We start from the raw sequence: 24,143 nt of genomic DNA on the forward strand, positions 1-24,143 counted from the left end.
CTGCAGATAATTGAGCTCAGCATGGGTTCAGATTTACCTTTTCTGACTGCTCAATCTATTTGTCCAAATCCAAACTTCTAATCCTTAAATCTAAGCAGTATTCTTCTGGCAGCTTGCACTCACTCTTGGCTACATCAGATGAAAAACACTTCAGGGAAAAGGCTTAAAACAGTGGTGATCTATAGACTTATATACATGTGGCATTTTTGCAGTACTCCTTACCATCAGCATATAGGTAGCAAAGTTTGATGCTTGCTGCTAGAAATCCCAAAGTGCATCAGAGACTACAAAGTCCATTTTCTCTCATTTGTTAGCACTGTCAGTCACCAGCAGCATAAGTCACGGTGCCTCTTAACCTGTTATGTCAGTGAGTTCATCACAGCCTTACACAAGATGCACAGGCTGACATTTAGAAGTGGTTTGGGGAATCATGTCAATTTGTATAGGGGCACAAAGTATAGGCAGCAGGCAGCCTGGCCAGATATGTGTGGAGAATGTGTTCCCAAGCACCAGTGCTCTTGTAAGTGTTGGGAACACCAGCTCCCTCAGTGCTTATGCATTTAGGCACATTTCCCCAATGCAGATCTGCAAAGAATCACCTTGTATAAGTAGAATGATATAAAACAGAGTATTTCTGGACAGAAAGTCTGAATTAAGCAGCACATAACAATGCAAGCAACTAAAGCTCCAGTGGTAACTTCAAATGGATGGAAGACTCAAAGTTGCTGAATGGAGCAGACTGGAAAGTGGAGCATCTAGCTCATAGGAAATTCAAGTCCCAGTGCAGATTTACTTAAAAAATTACAATTATTATTTCAAATATTTTTAAATTCCTTTCTAACCAGAAGCTCCCTGGGTTGTACAGCTGCTCAGTGACAATTTGCCCAAGAAGCTGAGTAAATTGTTTCAACCTGAGCACCTCTCTGTTGTGGTTACACTGCTGCTAGTACCCAGACTCAGGGCCAGCTTCAGACCGGCAGCCTGGCGGGCACAGGAACATCCCTACCTTAGCATAAGGGCAAGTGGGAGCAATGGCCCCTGCTCTGTGCCAGGTCTGCAAAGGGGACCAGCCATGGCTTTATGCCATCAGTCCTTTTCTCAAGCCAACACCACTGGCACTGTCTGGGGGACAGACAAGCTCTGCCCTGGGGTCAGTGGAAAGACAGATGTGGAGGTTGGTGCAGGAGCAAGAGCTGGGACAGCTGGAGTCACCCTGGTGAGCAGTCAGAGCTACAGCCACCCTTCGGCTACACCACAGACAAGCCCTGGAGCAGCTAAGCCTCAGCTGGAGCAGCGCAGACAACTGCCACACCCACATGCACAGCCAGGACCAGAAAACCTTGCAGTGAGAATTTTGCAATACGCACCCTTGGCGGCAAACAGAGGGCTTCAGAGATCCCAGTTCCACCCACCCTTTTAACTCTTGAAAGGGGCTTGTCTGAAGTCAGTCTTCAGCCTACATTCCATAGAATCATAGAATCATAGAATCCTTTAGGTTGGAAAAGACCTTCAAGATCATCGAGTCCAACTGTTAACCATGCCAACTAAACCGTGTCCTGAAGTGCCTTGTCTACGCGCTTTTTAAATACCTCCAGTCATGGTGACTCAACCACTTCCCTGGGCAGCCTGTTCCAATGCCTGACAACCCCTTCAGTAAAGAAATTTTTCCTAATATACAACCTAAACCTCCCCTGCTGCAACTTGAGGCCATTTCCTCTTGTCCTATCTCCAGCCACCTGACAGAAGAGACCAGCACCCACCTCACTACAACCCCCCTTCAGGTAGTTGTAGAGAGTGATAAGGTCTCCCCTCAGCCTCCTTTTCTCCAGGCTAAACAGCCCCAGTTCCCTCAGCCGCTCCTCATAAGACTTGTGCTCCAGGCCCCTCACCACCTTGGTTGCCCTTCTCTGGACATGTTCCAGCACCTCAATGATTTTCCTGTAGTGAGGGGCCCAAAACTGAACACAGTACTCAAGGCGTGGCCTCACCAGTGCCGAGTACAGGGGAACAATCACTTCCCTGCTCCTACTGGCCACACTATTTCTGATACAGGCCAGGATGCTCTTGGCCTTCTTGGCCACCTGGGCACACTGCTGGCTCATATTCAGCTGGCTGTCAACCAGCACCCTGAGGTCTTTTTCTGCCAGGCAGCTTTCCAGTCACTCTTCCCCCCAAGCCTGTAGCGCTGCATGGGGTTGTTGTGACCAAAGTGCAGGACCCAGCACTTGGCCTTGTTGAACCTCATACAATTGGCCTCAGCCCATCCATCCAGCCTGTCCAGATCTCTCTGTAGAGCCTTCCTACCCTATTTCTTTTGCACCATCCTGCTGAGTGAACATAGGGGCATAACTAGATGAATTTTACAGCTGTAGGACATCATTGTTAACAGGGAAAAAAACCTTCAAACCTTCTGCTTCAAAGTCACAAACCCTTGGTCCCCATCTTTTATATAGAGCTCTTAATTAACTTAGCAATGCTACAGCTCACATGCTCTCTGCAGTCATTTATGGCGTATCTGTCAAACTTAACAGGGAGCTGACGGACTACACAACATTGTGATTTATGCTCTTACTCTAAACAATAATATTTTCTCTAGTTAAGTGGAAAAACTGCAAGGCTGCAGCAGTTAACTGCATAAAGTTAATTGGTTAACTGAAACAGAAAGGAACATTTGAGACAAGAATTGCAATAGATTTGCAATTCCTGATCATATTTGATTAACAGATGAGGCTATTACTACATTAATTACTGCTTGCCATGAAATACTGAATATAATTAAATATGAGTGTTCGAGAGAAAAACATACCTCTTAGGACAATTACAAAAGAGAAAAAGAGTAACTAATTATTTGGTATGCTGTTGTCTGTTAAAAATGTCGTAGTAATAATAATAACAATAGCAACAATAACAAAAATATATAATAATAATAATAATGATAATAATAGGAAGAGTAATAACAATAAAAATATTTGTCTCAAGAGTTACGAGCACAAACTTCCCAATCTCAAATGGGGAAATCTACTGCATGGCAAAACCAAGGCATTGAATATTTTTCCAAAGTTATGGCAGTAGTAAGCGTCTTGAGCAATGTCTAACTAGTCATTTATGAACTCAGCTGCTGTGTAGGTGTATTAGAGATGGGTGATATACTGATATCACATTGATGTCATGTTCCAAATCTGTTGGTGATACCAAACTATCAAAAAAAAACCTACTAGAAAGCCAGAGATGCTAATGAAGGCAGGTGTTACTAGGAATATTAGTCCTGTGCCTTCCTTTATGGTGTCTCCTGTAGCCCAACTCGTCCCTGTATGGAGCAGCGCTGCTATGCCTCTCTCACTGCAGTCCCCACACCCCTGTTTGGGGCTGCCTGCTCCTGTGCCTCCCAAGGAGGCTCCTAGGAGGTGTCAGCCATGGCCAAACAAAGCAGGCATGGGGGCACACTGGGGACCTGCCCCCCATGCCATGTTGCTCCCTGGCCTCACCAGGGCTGGAGTTGCCTCCAGGCCCCTGCTCCAGCACAGCTCAAAGATATACGAGATCAGCCATGAGGTAGGGCTTGGTGAGCACAGAAAGTCCTTTTCTTCCCTCAAGTCCCCTAAGCTCCCCAAATCCTCATCCAGGAGCTTAAATAGTACCATAATATTTCTTGATAATGTGATAGAGCTTTTTCTGGTAATAGCAGCAGGAGAAATTCAGATGGTATCACCTATCTTTAGTGCTGCTTATATTCAAGAGCAGCTTCAGGAGTCTGAGTGCAAGCTTTATTTCATACATGGTCAAAGTATCCCCTGTAAAAACCTGCTACTGAATAACCTTGATAACTTTTTCTTTTTTTGGCAAGGACTAATCCAGGATGCTTGGCCATATTAAAATATCAAAATAGACAACTGTCAATGGTGATGACTGTCACTGCTAAATCTCTTCTTCACCCAGACTTCACCAAAATCTCATGGAAACTCAAAATTGTTTCCCTGCTTAATGAACTTGCCTCCCTAAAGTTCAATCCTAAGGTTTATTTTTAGAGTATTACTCATGAGTACTGAACAACTAGCAATGCATTAAAGACAAACAAAAAATACCAACCCCAAACTAAACAAAACAAACCACAATTAAAAGCCCATAAAATGTGTCTAGTTACAAAACAAAGAATTATAAGGCTGGTGTAAAATTAGATGCTAAAATTCTTAGTTTGCAGTCTGGACTATTTCAAAATGCTTTCTTGTTCGCTTATATTGTGCTTTCTTCTACCATACGCTTTGCAGAGAAACACAAGTCACCAAAGTCACAATATCAAAAAAAGGGTTAAGGGCAAGGTGCACAACCATTTCTCCCAAGGTGTCACAGATCTATCAACGTGAAGCTCAGGAGTTAGCTGTTCTTCACCCCACAACCATGCAGATAGATCTCTACTCTTTAAAACATTAACCATATCCTTTTCACCTAACAATCATGACAGTCTTGCTGTATGTATATGTTTTTTGGATGGCTAATAAAAGGAGAAACTACAGCTGTAAAAAGAATGAGACTTAAAATTAATTTGAGACGTCTTCACAGAAATCTCCTCAGTAACACAATGTCAGACAAAGGTTTCTAATGCATTGTTTGCCGCCTTTTTTGGTATTTGGAGAAAACACACCCTAATTCGTAATGTTCCTGCTGAGTTTATTTCCATTTCTGAGAATTCTTATTAACAGCAGGTCACTACCAGAGCAGCATAATGAAAATGAGGCAATGTTGATAATACAGGCAAGAGTGACCAAGAAAGGTTAACTCTTGAGAATGGAGTATTTCAAATGGAAAAATTCCATAATACATAATGTTGGAGGGTAAAAACTGAGAAGCTAGTCAATTCAAAGAGGAAATTAATAGAAAAATTAAAGAACCTGACTCTACCATTCTGCCTCTTCACTTCTCTTAATGCTAGAAGCTTGTTCATAGTTAGAAAAGCAGAATTGGAAAAATTTTAGTTAAACCTAGCCTGAAATTAGAAAACATTGACTAAATATTCTTTTCTAAAAGATCTCAGTAAAAAGCTGTAAATGTTAATTTAAATTTCTTTTAATAGTAATTTGAATTTTCCACCAGAAGTACACCACCAGCAATGGGTTCTTTGACAAAAAAAAAAAAGAAAAATACAAATCTCTTAAGTACTCCTATCTATACTTATGTACACACACACATGTATTTATATATACAAAGATTTATGTTAGAAGGGTTCCCAGAACTTTCTTGAATGTATGTCCCATAATCATTACATCCTTGCAGGAATTTCCTAGTATGAAAAATGGCCATGGTCATTGAATAAATTGCTTGTTACAACATTGTCAGTTTCTAACAAGACGTAGCATCTACTAAATACCATTATTTAATTTTAATTTATATTTTATCTTTGATTCCTGTAGCTGAGCATTCTAACAGCTAGCAACATCTAAATGGAAGCAAACGAACAGCTACTTCTGACACAATATAACAGTCATTTCAAAATAAAGTTTCCTTAGTGAAAAATAAACTTTTCTACAAAAGGACCTAATCAAGTAAAACACTTGCTTGATTTCATTGTCTTTCCAGGACAAACAGAAGACATCATTTTAAAGGAACAGAAATGCTGTACGGTAATTCTTGTGTGCAAGCACGTAGAGCTTTTTTTTCTGGCTGCTGTAGCCAAAATATAAATCATTTTCTGCTGTGGTGTCAGGAAGTATATTGCACTAAATTAATCACAAGCTACTTTAAAAAAGGGACTAAAAATCCACTGCAAAATGAAACAAAACTCTCTGTGCCTGTTTTCCATTTGCATTGTCATCACTTACCTTTAAAGGACCATGGAAGTGAGATGGGAATGTTGCTAAAATGCATTCAACAGACCCTATGTGTGTGTGTTAGCATCCCTAGTGCTCTCCGCTGTGCCTCCAGCCATTGGAAAAGACCAAGTATTATAACCTGCACACAACATGATCTTCACTCTTTGCCAGGCTCCTAGCACAGGGATACACTATAGCAAACTAAATGCAGAAGCACACAGACTACAAGCCAAGCTGCGTGTCTTCTAGCATTTCCCAGTCCCAGACGTATTCTGCTGGGGTAGATAAAAGTCTTTCTGTGTCATAAAAGAAGAGGAAGGGCAATTCAAAAGGGAAATGGAGTCATTTTAGAAACCTTTTCCTAATAAGCCCAATAGTTCAGCAGATGTGTGCAAGTGGGGAAAGCTGGGAGCACAGAGATCAGGCAGCTCCATCCGCCATCATACAACTGTGACTCGGCTTGCTTTTATCTTTTACGTCAGGCAATCAAAAGAAAAGCCAATTTTATTTACTGAGTGAGGGGCAAATAAACTCATGCCAATTAAAGAACAGAAATGATGTCTCTGTGGTTTAGACTGGAAGCATTTTAAAGATAAAAAATCTTAAATAATTCACTCAGACAAGGCTTCTAATCCTCGTCTGTCTTCCTTTGCTCCCAGGGCAGGATGGGCATGCACTGAACTTTTTCTTAACTCCCTCCTTTCAAACTCTCAACCCACAAACTACACCATCCAAGAGGCACTAGTAATATTTAATATCCCTGCTTTAATAAAGTCATTTTCAAAATGCTTCTGGGAAGACACACTTCTCTGGACCACAAGCAATAGCAATTAGTCAGCCTCAACTTTACAGCTGACTTTGAAATCAGAAAGATCCTACCAAAATGTTTTGAAGCCTCTCCCCCCTCTCTCCTCAGTCTCCAAAAGTACTTTTTCTCTAGGTGATCACAAGCCTGCCTGCCTGCCTTTCTCACTGTTGGCTGCTTAGGTGTTTATTAGCTCAGGTCCATCTTCTTCTGATTCCTGACTCAGAAAAGCTCATCATAATGTAACTCTGTATATTAATTATTAGCAAAAGAAGCTCAAAGCATGTGCTCAAATGCTACTGAAATTGGGCCGTGTGTTTTTTCCCCTCGCACAGTAACTTACTCTCTCCCTCCACAGCAAGCCATGCTTACCGGTAAAATGTGGTATAATCCACCCTTGAATGACAGCTCCGAAACTCCCATGCTTTGAGTTTCTGGCATTCCCGGTGAGCTCGGAGTTTCACTCTGACCGTCCCATGACAGAGCTCAGGCACAGGTTTTCTCTGTGGGCGGCTGCAGAACTCGTTGGACTCCACGCGCCAGGATTCAGCAAAGTCGTCCACATCAAACTTAAAATTCCCATCCCCCCCAATCAGGTCATCTCGCTTGTGCCCATTGTAATTGCCACACAGACCACAAAGTTTGCTTTTCAGATGTGGCGCAGCCATGACTTCCACAAAACTGTCTCCATCCCATGAGATTTCCAAGCCTAATAAAGAGAAGAGACAAAAACTCACACACAAAAAAAAAGAGAAGAAATCGAGGATAACAAACTGTGCCTTATGTTTGTGAAACAGTGTTCATGGGAACCTAAACAAAGCCATTGGCTTCATTCTGATAATGTTGTTAGATTTCTATATACCTCCCATTAAGTGCCTCTGACAAGCATAGTGTTTCCTAAATCACAGTCAATTACAATACACTCATGCCTGTCTCTGTTTATTTTTGTTCCTCCTTGCTAATGAATGAGGTTATCCTAAGAAATCTGGAGCCAAGGCAGAACTACTCTCAACATCGAAAGAGGGCACTTGCAAAATTCTGCAAATTGAATTTGCTGGGGCAAATTTCTAGCTGGTTCTGCAGGTGGCCCAGAATTTCCGCCATTGTCACCCATTGCACAGGTCATGGGCATACAAAGGTGTTCATGCCCCATGAGACTCCACCAGTGACCACCGTATGGAAAAACATCCTTTTCTTGCCTGCAAAGCTGACACTGATAACTCATTTGGGTGAATATAACAGTTCCAATACAAGTACCTTATTTTGTGCAGGTAAAGAGAGTTAAAAAGATGACCTCAAATATATGTCAGATGGGTAAAACTGTTGTAGGAAGGCATTCTGAACTGGATTCAAACTGTTCATTCAAAAGGTGATAATTACCAACCTTTTGAAGTTGTCTTCATATGGCAGCAACACTGAGGAATTGATGGTAAACACCTAACCTTCATCTAGTGGCTGGGATGTGCGTGCTTTGCTACAATCTGTTTTACAGTAAGGTTTTGCACTTCTGGTACATCAAAATCAAAATTGCTTTCTGTGGATGAAGTCCATTTTATCTCTGTACCCATCTAAAAACTAGGTGTCTAGCTTAAGTCAGCTGTCTGGGCCCTCTCTTTGATGGAGAGAAATAGGCAGCTCTTGGTCACAGAACGGGTGTCTAATGCAGAGGGAATAAACGACTTTCTGAATGCCATTCTGTTTCCAGTGATACTCTAGAGGGCACAGAGATCAGGTGGAGACTAAACTTCTAGTCTTTACCTGGGTGATTGCAAATTAAATGAATTCCATCCTTTGAGGAGTAAAAATGTATTTCATAAGAGAAAGCAATTTTGGTATCATATGGCATAAAAACAACACCAAGAATCACTGCTGCTTAACTTCTAACCATCCACTTCTGATGAGAGCTACTACTTCACATCTCTGCAGTAACCCTGCATCTGAAGATCACAAATAATTTTGCTGATGTTAATTTATTCCCATAAAGTACCTGTGTGCAGCAGTTAGTTAAGGATAAACACAGGAACCTGCTTTTAAATAGGATAATCCAGATTCTACCCTCTTCTCCCTACCTGGCCAAGAATACCAAACAGCATCACTCTGCGGTGCAGGACCAGGGCTTTGCTCCAGCTTTCTGCATTTGCTATGTGGGCTGGCTTAGCACCACCCTTTCCTCTTGTAAATCAGTGCTTGTCACTATGTGATCCAAGTCCTGCCCTATCCTCATGTAAGTAATTAACATACGAGTGACTCAGTTCAAAGCTGGAACCCTTCCTTTAGCAACACATCCCATTGTCTCCTATGACAACTCCTACCCGCACCGCAGAGAAACAGGATGAGGCTCATACAGCAATTATGGCTATAGAAGGGGTGTTTTGTCATCGGTACGTACTGTCCTGGTGCTAATGTGGTTTACACCATGTCACCAAGAGTTTGGGGAACGATTTACCCAGCAAGGTTGTACTGACAATTCTGCATCACTGGTCACTACAGTCTATTGCATCATGTTTTCTTATCACTACAGGTTAGCAATGATAGCACAAATATATCCTGAGCTGGCTATGCCTGAAAGCAGTTTCAAATTATCTAAAAAACCCAGCAGGGACAGAGCCACTATGTCCTCCTCCAAAGGCACTTTACACCCAGCCAACTGAGAAATTGTGCAAGACTACAATTGTTAACGAGGCCAGCACAGTGGCAAGGGGGAAAAGCTGCCTTTTAAGCTGCTTCATACATTATCATTGCTGGACAAATTCAAATTCCAGCTGTCTCTGCTTCTGACAACGCTGAACAAAACAAAACACAGCTTGATTTGCAGACACCAGATTAATACTGCCGTGCTGGCATTTAGAAAAACGTTGCCATTAATTTATAAACTAAGATTTCTTCAGACTTGAGAATCATATAAACTTTCTCAAAGCTTGAAGCATCAAGATCCAAATTCTCAGACAGTTCTTTTCAGACAATAATTCCATTTTTTAAGGCAGTGTTCAACTTCTTCCCCAAACGAGCTCCCTCAGAAGCTGCTGACTTAAAGCAGAGTCACAAAAGACTGGCTAATTATTCTATCTTAATTTTCCTTTTACAGCTTTTTGTCTCAAGCCAAGACTTACTGACTTTCAGTGAAACCAGTCACATTCACTACAAAAGGTTAACTCTAAAATTATCCTGAATATTTGTGTGTACTTTGTGAGAGTTAAGTTAATCTACTTGCTACATGTTGCTCTGTGAACTCTAGGTATGCAGATAAGAACAACATAAAATTATGAGTTTTCATCTCAGCATATAAAAATGCACATTTTTAAATCCAGAGAGTCCTGCTTTGATTACTGGATTTCATTCAAGAGACTCACAGTTTAACTACCACAAAAGGATGTACTTTCCTCTAGCTGGGTATTGTTTAATTACACTATATTCTGCTGTAATTGCTCAGGTGGAAGGGTAATTTCTAGCTTTGATGAACAGCCTAAAGGTTTCTGTCCAAAACGGAGCTTACTCCCTTTTGGGGTAATGAGGAAGGGTACTTACTCCTACATGCATGATAATTTTGTCATAGCCTGATCACACTGTGCAGTGTGTGCCTTTTTGTTTTTTCATAAGCAGAAAATTCAGTTGGTTTCTATAAACCAATGAGAGCTGTGACAGATGGAATTATGCTACTGACCAATGTTTGAAATGGTCTCCTTCACAGACAGAAATTGTTTGGAAGAGTTTCTCGGTGCCTATACCCCCTTTTCCTCCCCTCTCCCCGCCCCCCCCCCAATGGATGAGTTTCCCATTCACTTGGACAAGAATCAGAATCCAAGAGATGTGAAGCCAAAGGATGCAGCATCTGTCCCATCTGTGGATGTGCAGAAAACGAATATTCTAAGTTACTTTTTAGGGTTTTCCAATCTTCCCCTTTCTTTGAAGAATGCTTATCCAACTCATTACTTGATTTCTTAACTTGGCACACTATGTGCTCTGCTGCATTTTAAAAAATTCCTTCTGGATTTATGCATATCACATACTGAGTTCCCCACACTGGGAACTCCCATCAATTGTTCTGTGTGATTTTTCATGGTAAAGGCATCCTCAAGAACTGGCAGACCACTCTTCCCTAAAGATTTAGTGCCAAAGTGGTACAGAAAACCTCAGCAAAGCAGCTTTGTGCAAAAGATCAGCACAGAAACAACAAAAAAAATGCTCCTGCACTAGAAGGACAGGTAAGTAACACCAGCCCTGTGACCTTCTGCTCTCCTGTCTTTTTAACACACAAATTTTAGACAAGGACTCAACACCATCCCAACCACACCCATGATGAAGTACCTGCAAGTGCAGAGTGCCAGAATTGCTGCTGCATGGCATTCAGGGGTACAGCTGGTGAGGAATTTAGCAACAAAACAGGTTTTCACTGAAAAATGCCAATTCGTCAGAACTGAAATGCTTCAGGGAGACACATCAGATTCAATGAACTTCCAACACAGCACAGGCAAGGCTCCAAGCTGGTTTCCTGCCAGCTTGCCTGGTGGGCTGCCTGGAAGCCTGGACTCTCAGGGTATGCAACTCCAGGACAGCCCTGCCATGCAGATTGCCCAGAAACCAGGGACCACAAGGCTTCCCAAAGCTTTGGGCTCCCCTGTTTTATCCAGGGCTCAGCTCCCAGCTCTGCAAAAGGAAACCCAAAAGCCGTGGGAATGCTGGCTAAGCTGTAAGCAGCAGACCCTGCATTTCCTAGTCCAATTTTACTTTGAATTTTGCTTCTAGTGCAGCATTTTTCATTACTTCCTCCCTCCCCTTCTGTTTTCATCCTACACTGGGAAAGCATATATTTTTTTAAAAATCTATATTTCATTCTGAAACAGAGAAAAATCTCTGATTTTTCCCCCAGAACTTGGAATTTCCTGTGGAACAAAAGGTTTGTCTTTCAACCAGTTCTACTCAACACATTCCTTTTCTCTCCAGCCTCTCTGCTGTTTGTCCTCTCCCAGCAAAATGGAGCCATGCTGTTCTGCTGCTTTCCAGGCCTTATGTGCCTAGGAAAGGAGGACTTGGCCCATCGTGCTGCGTTCAGTGAAAAAAAACTGATCCTGCTCCATTAAGGGGAGGAATTACTTAGGCTATAATTTGCAGTGATTACACACTGTTTGGTATGTTGTCATATGCCATGTTTGCACTCCCTCTGCCAACACATGGACAAAGATGTGTGTAGTCATTTATTAGGCTTGCACCAGAGACAAATGGAATAGCAGCAGGATTAGCTGTCATTCATCTTCAGTTGAAAACCTTTCCTTGGCCTGTGGTTGGCTAATGAAATCCACATCGCCAGAATTCATAGCATTCAGCTGGCTGCAAAGAGAAACCCTCAAGATGCTTTTAATTAGAAGTTGTGAATAATGGTCAACTTGTGTGCATTTTACAGACAGCCACAAAAATCTGCATTGCCACTTTGAGGAATGAGCCCGGAGCTGGGATCCACATTATGCAGACTTACATTTCCAGGGGCTATATGAACAGGTGTCTAAATTCTCAGCTCAACAGTGGGTGCTAGTGTCACCCTTGAAAAAAAATGATGCTAGATAATGATTATGACTATGCATCACGCCTGTGACCATATCACTCTATAAGAAAGATTGGTTTCACTGCTTTCACATGGCATTTAATTGAATTAACAGTAAATAGTATTCTCACTGAAACAGTACTTCACTGTGTAAGTGAAATCTCTCAGGACTACAGTAGTACCTAACACATGCTAATGAGAAAGTTTTAAACTTCCCCTCAGTATTTATCTATGCAAGGATACTATGTTTCAGAACAGTTTATCAAAACAAATATAAGTCCTCTGGTTTAGCTTTTTGACAATTAATGTATTTTCTAGGACTCCAAAGACCTGAGAGTCTGCTATCTCCCTTCCCTCTTTCTACAAATAAGGTACCAGATTCTCTGAAGTTTTTGATTTCCTTTTGCTTCTGGTGCTCTGGACTCTCTGTTCTTCGGAGACAAACTCTTACTTGGGCACAAAGCAAGCCCAACAAGATGGCACTGAACAGCAAATTAGGCCTTGGTTTTCAAACCAGGATCTCCATTTTGCTGGGTAGCCCCAGTGAAATGTTTCCATAATTTGACAACTTAAACTCATTCCAGCCACTAGTAACTATGATTTTATATAATTGATGACTTAGACTGTACAGTATGTTGCTGCAACTGGGAAAAAACCTGAATGTTATGTTTAAAAACTGATCTCTCTGTTCTTATCTGTAAGTATCAAAATGATGACCCTGCATAAGCCACTCTTAAGTTACCGGAAGTGAAAGTCATGGCACATTCATCTATGCAGGCAGTTAATTGTCAGCTGCAGAATGAAACATAGCTTAGCAAATGTTCTGCAAAGACTTCAAACTCACAGCTGAGATCTCTGACTGCTTGTAGGCTGCAGGGATTTTGAAAGCACTTTGGGTTTCTCAGATCTCTAAAGAGTTGTCACTACATTTATTCCTGCTTTCATGCTTTTTTACTGACTGCTGTTCATGTTGCACTTGAGAAGTTCTTCAGGGAGATCACTCACACACACAAACACACCCGCGCCCCACCTGCTTTGGTTGTCACTTTCAGCAAATAACCATCCAAATCGATCTGAAATTGCGGTGTCTCACAAGGTAGTGAGATGCGGGTCCCATTCCACTTCACTGTGAGGTGCTGCTGGAGGCTGATAGTGCTTCTGCCCAACACAAGGTCCACTGACTTTGTCCAGGAGAAAGAACGGGTCCGACGGGCATCATTTTTTACCAGCACCTGAAAGGGCGAGGCAGAGGAGGAGCAGTCTTTCGTCAAAACGTACTGACATGTTCCCTGAAAGTTAAATGTCCGTCCATCAAAAGTGTTGTAGTGAGGATCTCCAAATACAGTGCAAACTCCAGGCTCTGCAGGTGAGTGAGAAACAAAAGCGCCATATCAGGATCAATCAAAGTTTGAAAAAAGCAGTTGATAAGAACACAGAGTACACTGCTCTCACCTAATCTATCCACCCTACAGGGCAGATTTGGCTGATACCCACTAGGAATATATACTTTTGAAAAACTGAAGCTTTATGGCTTTAGTGGAAGTCTTTCCCAAAGTAGGTGGGAATCAAAAGCCAACTGATCCTTGGGGCAGCATAGGAAGGCTAACCTGTAGCTAGGAACCAAAGACACATCTTCCAACCTATATGTTTGTCCCTTGAACATAATGTTCCACCTGAACAGTTTAGGTTATTACAATGCCTGTGAAATTTTTCAAATTATTTCATTTCCAGAAAATACAAGCCCAACTCATGATACCAGAGCAGGCAGAACCCGGGGCTTGCAGAGCCCACATGTCTCTGGAGATGTGATGGGAGCCTTCCTACCTAGCTTCAGCTTTCCAAACATGAAATGTCTAGTCTAATGAATTCATCTAGTCTCCCTCTTACTGACAGAGAGAAACAGACATGACTAGAAAGTGTTTCATCTCACCAGTTTTAGACATCTCTTTTAATACATGGGGAATTACTCTCTGGAGGAGCCTGTTTCTCTGCTGCCAGCTCTGGGAGTGCAAACAAGTATCTAAGACTACAGGCATTCCTCTCAGACAGTCAAATTCCCTTGGGATGAGCTCCCACCCTTAAGTTGTGTTGTGGGAGCAAAGCCTAATCCACTAACAGAAGCAGAATTCAAAACATCATATGTGTATTTTTGAGGCTAATTTTAATGTCCCCAGTTAGGCAGGGGTGATCCCCTGAAATTAAAAGCCATCAGACCACTTTAGCAGGACCTGGTTCTGTCCGTATTTTACATAGGCACACTTATAAATATTGTACATTTAGAAACTATGTATATTTATGGGGGTTTTTTTCCCAAATTATCTGTAGAACCAGCATCTTTATTCAGTATTACAAGCTATCATATTTGTTGTTTATACACAGCTGACTTGTAGTAGTTACTGTTGTCATGCTACCAACTAAAAGTTAGTACTACGTGAGAAACATGACGCAATGACTAGCTAATGGCATGGTACCTCTACCAATCATTTGCATCATTACAAATGGAGGGAGATTTCTTATTGATGTTTGCAGCCATACACTGGTCAGAGAAGACGCAGCTCAAAGGCAGAATGTTTCCACACTCATATCAATGATGCTGAGTTACCCTGCAGTTACCCAGCAATTGATTGAATTGCCTCGCAATCAAGGAGAGCAGCAAATTTATTTGCATTGCAGCCTCCTGGCATAACAATAGGTCCTAACCACACCTCATTGCTGCTGTTCCTGGAAGAAGTCTCAAGGCAGAGACACACACACTGCTACTGCCAGCTGGATACCCATGGGCTGAGGCTGCTTTTGAAAGATGATGCCTGTTTTAGGGGGAGGGCTTGATGCAGTAACAAAATTTGACTCAGTAATCAGAGAGCTATGAACAGCATCAATCAAAAAAAAAAACCCACCCCAAAACTCTACAAAGGAGGGGAGAATAATAAGGAATACAAGTTATTCACTGAAAAAAACCCTATCCAACTAACAGTGACTCACCTGAAAAGGTAGCTAAAAAAAGGCAAATTCAAACCTACAAAAAAGAAGGATACATGGGTGTTATGGAGAAGGGGCAGGGAATTCCTCCGTTGGAGTGCAGTGCAGCTCTGACTATGCAACACACCTTTCTCAGCAGGGTTTTTCAGCCTAGGCAGAGTGCTATGCTAAAGTAGCTATAATGTTTCTGGTGTTTTCCTAGCTGTAGTTAAATAGTGTCCAAGGATACCTACATGGAGACACAGATAATGGGGCTGAAGGGGACCCCGGGAGACATTACCTTTTCCTTCTCCAGCTGTAATGCAGAATCACCTGTACCTATGTTATTCCTGACAGACATTTTTCTAACCTGCTCTTAAAAAGCAGTAGTAACAGCAACTCCACAGCTGCCTCCAGCAACCTGTTGCAGTGCTCCACTGCCCTTACTGCAAGTGAGGTCTTTCTAAAGTCTAACCTCAGTCTCCCGCACCACATGGTGCAGTGCCATCACAGAGCTGGTACATGGGAGGTTTGTACTTCACCCCTAACTTGCCACATGCATGCTTCTTTAGCTAAGCCAATAACTAGTCTTGGATTCGTTATTATGCCTCTTTACTATGTCTGGTAACTAGGCACCAAAAGTTCTGATTTCTCAAGGACATCATATTGACACTGCCATTAGAAGTCAAAATGAACCACATTTGATCAACACCTCTGGAAATCAAGCCCGACAGACTTTAAGCAGAGCCTGAAAACCAAGACACTTAGATAAGAGAGTGCTTTTAAAAGCGTGCACTTCTGTGAGTCTCATTTTCCTCACTGATAGCAATGAGGATATCAATAAGTCCATAAAAAGATTAATTGATTCGCAGGAACCATACAGTTTTTAATCACCAGTATCATTTTTACCAATGAGAAAAATATCCATAGATTTTATATGGAGACCATCTGACTTTACTGCTACTAAATCCTACTAACATGCTTCTGATTTCCTTATGTACTCATCTAATTATCTGCATGATGAATATTAAGATACATTTTATTACCTGCTCAGATTCCATTTAATTTTTTCAGGCTGTAATTTTTCTTTAAACATAATGACAACTTTTATGAAAACAAGGAAACTATCAACAAAGAAATCAGCCCAAACATCAGTGAAGATTTCAGAGGAGAGAACTGTTTTTTGTCTGTGTTTCTAGAGGCCAAGAACGTGGACATGTTATACATGTTATTAACTAACTTATTGGGAGAGGGAGGCTGATTCTTCACCTAAGCAAGTGGCTAAGAGGCAAGACATGAGAGGAACAAACATAATTTAGAGATGTGCAAGTAAAATTGGTAGTACCAATGGGATCCAAAGGAAATATTTATTTTTAATTTCTAATGTGTTATGCAGAGTACTGTTGTTTTATGTTATGTTACATCATGTCACGTCATATGTCAACTTGATGCAGTGCAGTTAAAATAAAAAAGAATGTATTTTGGACTGGATAGCTGAATGTCTGATCCAAATTTTGCTGTTTTCTTTAATAACCAAGGAAATGGGGGAGGAAAAAGTCTACCTAAAAACAGCCTAAATAATTGATTCTCTGATATCACTGTGTAAAACATTCTTGAAAGGTTTGCTAAAATTGTGGGTTAAAAAAAAAAAAATTCCATACCCTGCAAGAGTGTGTGCAATAACTCAGGCACTGCCAGTAAGAAGAACTGGTTGGCCTAGAAACAAACCTTAAATACTGGGTGTAACAAGACTGCAAAAGACAGGCAAGAGTTCCTGCCATTTTTAGATTTTGGGCTGTTGTTTATTTCCTTTTGGGAGAGTTTCAATCACATCATGCTTTATGGTTTGCTGCTTTTTTTTCCCCCTTCTGAAACAAACCAGTCTCTCTGCTTGGCTGTTTTTGAAATCTATTGGAAGCACTGGTTCTCTAGTTTGGATCATGTGTGACTTGCTCTTCTGTTGGGACATAACAGATGGAGAAGCGTTGCCGCATCACCAAAGCTACATTCTCCAATGCTGAAGTACGAATTTTGCTATCTTGTGCTAACAAGGCATAGGGTCATGGGTGAAGATCCTTCCCTTTTCTTCCTACAATAAGTTGTTCCCAGCTTATTGTGGACACTCCTTGTCTCTATCAGTTGTCTAGGGTAGAGTTAGAAAAGGGCAAGTATATGCTATACTTCCCCCTAAGGCTCCATCAGCCTCCCACTATTTTCAGCTTAGGGACTTTCTGAGCCAGACATGGTTTCTCTTTATCTGATAGACTTCCTTTCTGTGAATTTTTCCAGTCTCCTCCTGAGCCCAAAAATGTTTTTAGCATCCACAACATCCTTGGGCAAAGTGCATAACGAACCACTGCCTCTTGCTTGTTTTGAACCTGTCATTCAGGATCTTTGATGTCTTCTTTTGCTCACCTACACATGCACATGAAGTCAAATATACCCATTCTCTCTCTGTCCCTGAAAAACACAGATTTTTCAAAGGAGGGCCCCAGACCTATGTTCAGGAGGCTGTGATTTTCAAAGCGCTTTAGGGCACTCAACTCTGATTAAACATTATTGGGAGCTGGCTGCAAACACTTCTAAACCTCTTTTGGAAATCCTGCATTTAGGCTCCCAAATCAGTATTCAAAACTTCTGGCTTTCATAAAAGCTTCTGGGAGCTCAGCAGTCTTCACATTTGTTTTTTAAGCAACTAAATATGGACTTCATGTGTTTACATTTGACAATCTTAAACTACATGTGTGATTCATGCAGTTCGCTCCGCTCCCACCTAAGACTCTACAGCTTACTTGCAAACTAGTAATAATAGTATTTAGGTGCTAAAGTGAATACTATAGAACTCTTGGCACGCTTTCCTTGTATTTACAAATCATGCGCCCAATTCAAATGAAATAGTGACTTTCATTAGAAAAGGTAACGGGGAAGGTAACTGTGGGCAAGGAGCATGGGTTTTGAAAACACATTTATCTGTACAAAAAGAGGAAGCTGAAAAAGCAACAGCAAGGTAAAAAACATTTTAGCATTCCCCAAGTTTTAACACACTCTCATAAGGAAAAAAAAAAGGTTATGAAATCACAACCTGTATGGGCCTATACAGAGGGATAAAAGTCTGAAAGACAACTCACTTCTAGTAAGTAGTATGCTGAGTAAAGGCAACAACCACTTACTGAAATAAGTGGTTGCCAAAAAGTACCTTTCTGCCTTCCACCCAATGCCCCCACTCCCCCAGACAGTATTTAGCCTTTCTAGAAAGTCAAGATACATATACTACATGGTGGAGGTCAGTGAGTCAGCACACACATCCTGACCAGCCAGAGAGCACGAGCGTATTGGCTGGGCAATTAGCACACTTGTAGCTCCAGAGCAGCCACAGGATATATTGTCTCTAGCTGGGTTTATTATTTGTTGGGATATAAAGGAAATGGGACACAAAACCATAGGAAATCAGGCTCTGTTAGCTCTGGTGCTCATGGAATAGCTTGTTGTATTTTTTCAGGAGATCAGAGCAGTCAATTGAAGTCCAAGATGTCCAGATGTCTGGTCACACTCTTCTGGGCTTGTAGCTAGTTAAGAGTGGCCAAGAAAAATATACTTTAAATTATAACTAAAATTGGTTTGGACACTTTTGAAGTAAGGAGAGGGAGGACAAAATACAAGTTTACCAGTTAAGGGTGTTCTGGTTGCACATCTGTAATTCAAGAAGATCTCAGCTTTTTAAAAATAAAATGAAACTTTGAAGGCAATTAGCCCATATGCTGAATTAAGCCCTAAATCAAACAGAACACATCATTAACTTTTGAAAACTAGATACAGAACAAGCATAATAGAATTTCATTAGCTTTTCTGTAAATATGCATAGCCATAGAGTACTTTCCTCATAACTGCTGCATAGTGCAGCTTGATATAATACACATTACAAGGTGTGGTGTCAAAAACTCCACAGGAGTCTTTATGGTCTATTTCATAAATAAAATAGCTATTCTAATTTGTCCAAATACGTATTTATACAGTAGACCATCATGGCTGAGGCAGCTGAGGAGGTAAATCATGAACAGCATTCCAGTATGAATAAACAATTGCAGTCTTTTTGTTGAGGTATTTCTCCATGGCAAGGAAATAACACAAGAAGCAGGACCAGCAGGGGCCTATGTCATCCTTTAGTCCCAATCCCTGCTCTCACAGGTACCTACAATGCATAACCCCACCTTTTTTCTCTCTTTTTTTTTTATGCTTTGAAGAATCAGCACTTTTTTCAGTATGTCTATAAAAACTTATAAAAAGTATGTAGGACCAGATGAAAGTACCAACCTTTTACCCCTAAGGCTGGGTCCAAATGCCCCTGAGTTTGGTTTAGCTTCATTGGTTATTTTGTCAATTAAAAAAGCTGCAGAATGATTTGTGATGAATGAAATTTTCTGCCCCAAAAAGGGCCTTTACTGCAAAATTAATCATGTGTATTGCTAGACCTAGATGACTGCAGTCCACTTTGAAAAAACTTCATCCATAAAGCCTCACAATGACTTGGGTAAGACTGTGTTAGGATTATTGATTATTGATTAAAATATATCTACATGATTGCAGTAGGAAGCTTTCATACTGCATGCTGTAATTTCAGCAAGGCCTATCAATTCTTCTTTGTCAAGAACAGAGATTCAACCTCCACTGCAAATTCCCATCTTTGTCTGGAGTTGAGAGCAGTCTGTTAATGTTATTTGAACTCAGGTTTAGTGTTTTCTTTTTTTAATAAGAAAATGACCTTGGTCTAACATAGGATTACTAATTTATGGAATTGACGTCAGTGGTGATTTTTCTAAATCAAGCCCAAAAGAGTACATTTCATTACATTTTTACAGCAGCATAAACTAAACTGTTGAATTTTCCACTGGTATGACCACTGTGTTTAATTAGTGATAACTGAACGCCAGCCATGGAGCTTAAACAGCAACATGCCAAAACTAACCATAGTTAACTTCAGCAACAGCAGACAAAAGAGACTCTCCAGCCGTTTAGGAGATGAAGTACTCTTTCTCTCTGCAACAAAATGCTTTGAAAATAATCCTTTGATTTTTTTTTTTTCCAGTTTAAAGTTTATCCTTTAACAACGTGACTGGTTTTGACTCACTCCATAGAAGTTGGCTGCATTTAAACTGTACTCAAAGCTCTCCTGTGTACAGTATGTTCTTGTACCTCCTAAGTTGTTTTTACTTTGGAAAATTAATATCTGCTGGACTGCCAGAAATGTCTGGTGTGTTAATATGTGGAGAGAGGATCAACATGAGTGGGTGGGTGAGGGAAAGGGCTGTGCATGTACATCTTATCTCGTCAGAAATTGGCTGAATTAGCAAAGTTTCTAATTACTATCTGAGATAGTGATCATCACTGAAATCCTTATGCCTTTTGCCTATCTTATGTCATGATGAGATTTACAGCACTTCTGGCGCAAAGGTGGAATTAGTTCCTTCCAAATGGCAACTGTTAAAATGCTAATGTTAAAACAGCTAGTGGTAGCCACCACTGCTGTATGACAGTGGGTATTTAAGCTCTTTGATTACATTACCTGATAAAAGCTGGGAATGGCCTTTTAATTGTAAAAGCTTAGAATCAGCTCAGCACCAGCTCTCCTCCAAATACTAAATGGGTCCACAGTAAGACACCTCTCCAAAAAGAGGACGCCTCTGTTTCATGTGCAAGAGAGGCATGCCACTGCAGGACAGTGCAACGAGCCTCCCAGCTTCACATACACCCAGTGCAATGCAGACAGGACCCATAAGAAGAGGCTAAGGGAATAAGGTCATTTATCCTGAAGGCTTTGTGGAGACCTAAGAGCAGTCTGCCAGTATCTGGCAGGAGGTTACTGGGAAGATGGAGCCAGGGTCTTTACAGATCTGCATGGCAGGAGGACAAGCAACAATCATCTGCCCTTAATTTTACATGTCTTACAGTCATGACCATTCCCTTCTTATATCACCAAGAAGTTCTGACTTTTTAGGTAACCTAAAAGTTCCTAGATGAGTTATTTTTACTTTGAAGAAATCTATTTTTTGCGTCCTTCTCCCATGAGACAATTATCATCATTCTCCGGCAGCATTTCTGAAGGAGTCACTGTACTGTCTTCTTTTTAACCCCTTACAGTAAAAGGTCTCTAGTGCTTTGAGGGAATGTCTGGCCCCATTATTTTCCTCCTCCTCTCATATTACAAAAGAACACATGAGAAAGGTTAAATGAGACTGAAACATAAGAACAGAGGCAAGATAGAGATTGATAAATTCATGACACTAATGATGTCATGATCAAGCAGAGGTCTATGCAGATTTCTCCCTTGAAACTGAGCTAACATAAAATCAACTGCTGCTCAGTTGAATCCTCTTTCATTTCTCCCTCTGTTCAGTATTATTTCAAGTGTTTCTGAGATTACCACTTGTTTTTAATTTCATTTTGATACTGAAGACTTGCAAGCTAGATTTATTTTATCACAAGTTACATGTTTCAAAATAATTGAGCTGCAGAGTGGAAAAACAGGTATTTAGCATATGGAATTTGTGCAATCCAAGAGCACCCAGAATTGAGTTGATCAGCAAAACCAATTTGATTTTAGACAAAAGAATAGGAAACACTCTCCTTAAAAACCTGTTCCTTCTTTCAGAAGCCTTCCTATAAATCATAAAACCCCATTTTAGCAGTCTGTCCCTATCTGGCAAAATACTTAAACGTGTCCTGAAGGAAATACGTAACTGTATCCTGTTAACTTCAGTGAAGACAGGTCTCCCTGTTGACTTAAATAGCTTAAAGATAAGTATTTGTGTAAGTGCTTCCCTGACTAGGAGAGAACACAAGTGATATCATAAGATGATCATTCCTGAAGTGAAGAGTAAAGGGATAAAAAGGTGATGGTTGAGCTAAACATCATACAGACAGGATAGCTTTCTACTGTACTTTCCACTGCTGCCCCGGACTGTGTCTCAGATTTCTGCACACCTTTTTTTAACTCTCACAAATCATCTGCAAAGGTGTTGGATTATATATACACATAGCCAGGCTCTTATTTACAGGTATAAAAGGTACCCAGTCCTAAAAGTTACAGTTCTATTCATTTGCTTATTTTATTACCTACAAATTTCACAGGCCAACTATACCCTTCAAAAAGCAGCACCTCAGATTTGACAAAAATTGTGTCATTTGGAAAAATTAAAATAAAATAAAAATAAAATACCCAGGCATTTTGATAGGAGGCAAAATCTGTGGCCAGCAATAATCACCTGTCCTTTAGCCACCTCTAAAAAGAAAGCAGAAAAGCAAACATTCTTCTATATTTATTTTCTCTGAAAGAATAAAAAAAGAATTTAAAGAATGTGAAGACAGAACTTACTTTCAGTGCAAATAGGACAGCATCCTTTTCTGTTCAGGATTTTACCCTAATTGGGAGAAAGACAGGCTGATTTAATGGAAGAGTTTTTGGAGCAATTACTGTGTTATGTTGTAAGGCTGGATAAGCCTTTGAAAATAGTTCAAGTTGTGTTTGAACTCAATGCCCTGCTTACAGCTTCAAATATCAGGTGCTAAAAACAGACAGAATTATTCAAAGAGCTTCCTGGCAGTCTTATAAGAAATGAAATACTAAAAGGGTTCTTTCTCTGTCACCACTTTTCTCTTTAGAGAGAGTGTGAGAGAATCTTGGACTCATGTATTCACAGATATCTAAAGCAGACTAGTCATTGGTTTAACAAGATCACTACCTTTTCCCCCACCTCCCAAAATATACACAATACATTTCCTATGCACACCCTTTTAGTCACCCACCATAGAGAGGTAATCTGCTCCACACCCACCCCCACAGTCCCCCCAAATCATCCATTTTTCCTACAAAAATGAAGGAAGGAAGGAAGGAGGCACTGATAGAGATCTAGTTTGGCCAGATTTCTTTCATGGCTAAATCTTGTGGTGTCTCTCACCAAATCATATTACCAACCATGGACCAATCTCCCCAGTGAAGTAAATGGGCATGCATCCAAGGATGTGCAACTTCTAAAAGCAAACAATTTGGTCTAGTCATAGTAATGTGGACAAAAGGTTTGAGTCTTTATTTACCACTCTGCCCAGGTCAATTTTATTTATGGTTGTGTCTTATACAAGGCTGGCTAGAAGCATGACTCCGTGTACATATATTCATGTTCCTTTTCAGTCTTCATCGAATTAAAAGATGTTCTATCTGATTTTACTTAAATTCTCTAAAGCTAACTGTCAAGCTACAGGATAAGCCTGGAAAATTTCAGACTGAATGATGTGTTTTCCACGCAAAAACTGGCATGGGTTATAACAGAACTTATGGCGATATTGGAGCTCACTCGCATTCCCATACAGGGAATGAAGAGGCATATGGGGCTGTGCTACTCCCCAGCACTGACCCTTTGCTCCAACAATGGTTGAACACAGAGAAAGTCCTTTGTGGGACAACTGCTCCTGTTCCCCACCAAGCAAGTGAGCAATGAGTGGCCAGCAAGAGTGAGCAAATGGAGCTGTGCTGTTCTGCCCACTCAACAGTGCAGAAAAGCTCATGAAAACAGACAAGAAATAGGTAGCAGGTTTATGGAGAGAGTGGGGAAGTGGGCACAGGCAGCAAGCCTATTGCTGTCTGTCTTGCTTTCTGCCTACAGCGCTGCCAAGATTTGACAAGGTGCATGGGCAGAAATGAACTCCCAGTTATGTTGGCAGACTGGAGTGGAGCACACTCTGTCCTGCTTGTGGTTGATGTACCCAGATGGCATGAATGAGCTCGGTGATGAGTGCGCATGGGCTTATCATCCACAGGGCATAAAAGTTCAGTGTAAGCTTGTCTTTGAACGTGCAACTGCATGTGAACAAACTTGAGGCACATCTGGACCTGAGAAAAGGGCTGGATCAGAGTTTCACTGGCAGTGTGGGCAATGCTTAGATGTCTGTGTGACCAGGCCCCAGAGCAAAGAGAATAGCTGAGGACCAGGCTGCAACAGGGAGACCTACCAAGCACCTGCTAGGATGAAATCCCTTAAAGGAGGAACCA

At 41.0% G+C, this 24,143-nt stretch overlaps 1 protein-coding gene across 1 annotated transcript in view; it reads right to left on the reverse strand.

Annotated features, from left to right (window-relative positions):
* Positions 1 to 24,143, reverse strand: part of BMPER (BMP binding endothelial regulator) — a 148,299-nt gene that overhangs the window by 38,092 nt on the left and 86,064 nt on the right. Inside the window, exons 11-13 of the mRNA XM_010582838.1 lie at positions 22,473 to 22,518; positions 13,176 to 13,505; positions 6,982 to 7,318 (exon numbers count right to left, since the gene is read on the reverse strand). Of these exons, the coding sequence (XP_010581140.1) occupies positions 6,982 to 7,318; positions 13,176 to 13,505; positions 22,473 to 22,518 (713 nt within the window). The remainder of the gene's footprint in view (positions 1 to 6,981; positions 7,319 to 13,175; positions 13,506 to 22,472; positions 22,519 to 24,143) is intronic.

This window comes from Haliaeetus leucocephalus, unplaced genomic scaffold, assembly GCF_000737465.1.
Source record: "Haliaeetus leucocephalus isolate CR32 unplaced genomic scaffold, Haliaeetus_leucocephalus-4.0 Scaffold83, whole genome shotgun sequence".
NCBI classification, from domain to species: Eukaryota; Metazoa; Chordata; class Aves; order Accipitriformes; family Accipitridae; genus Haliaeetus; species Haliaeetus leucocephalus.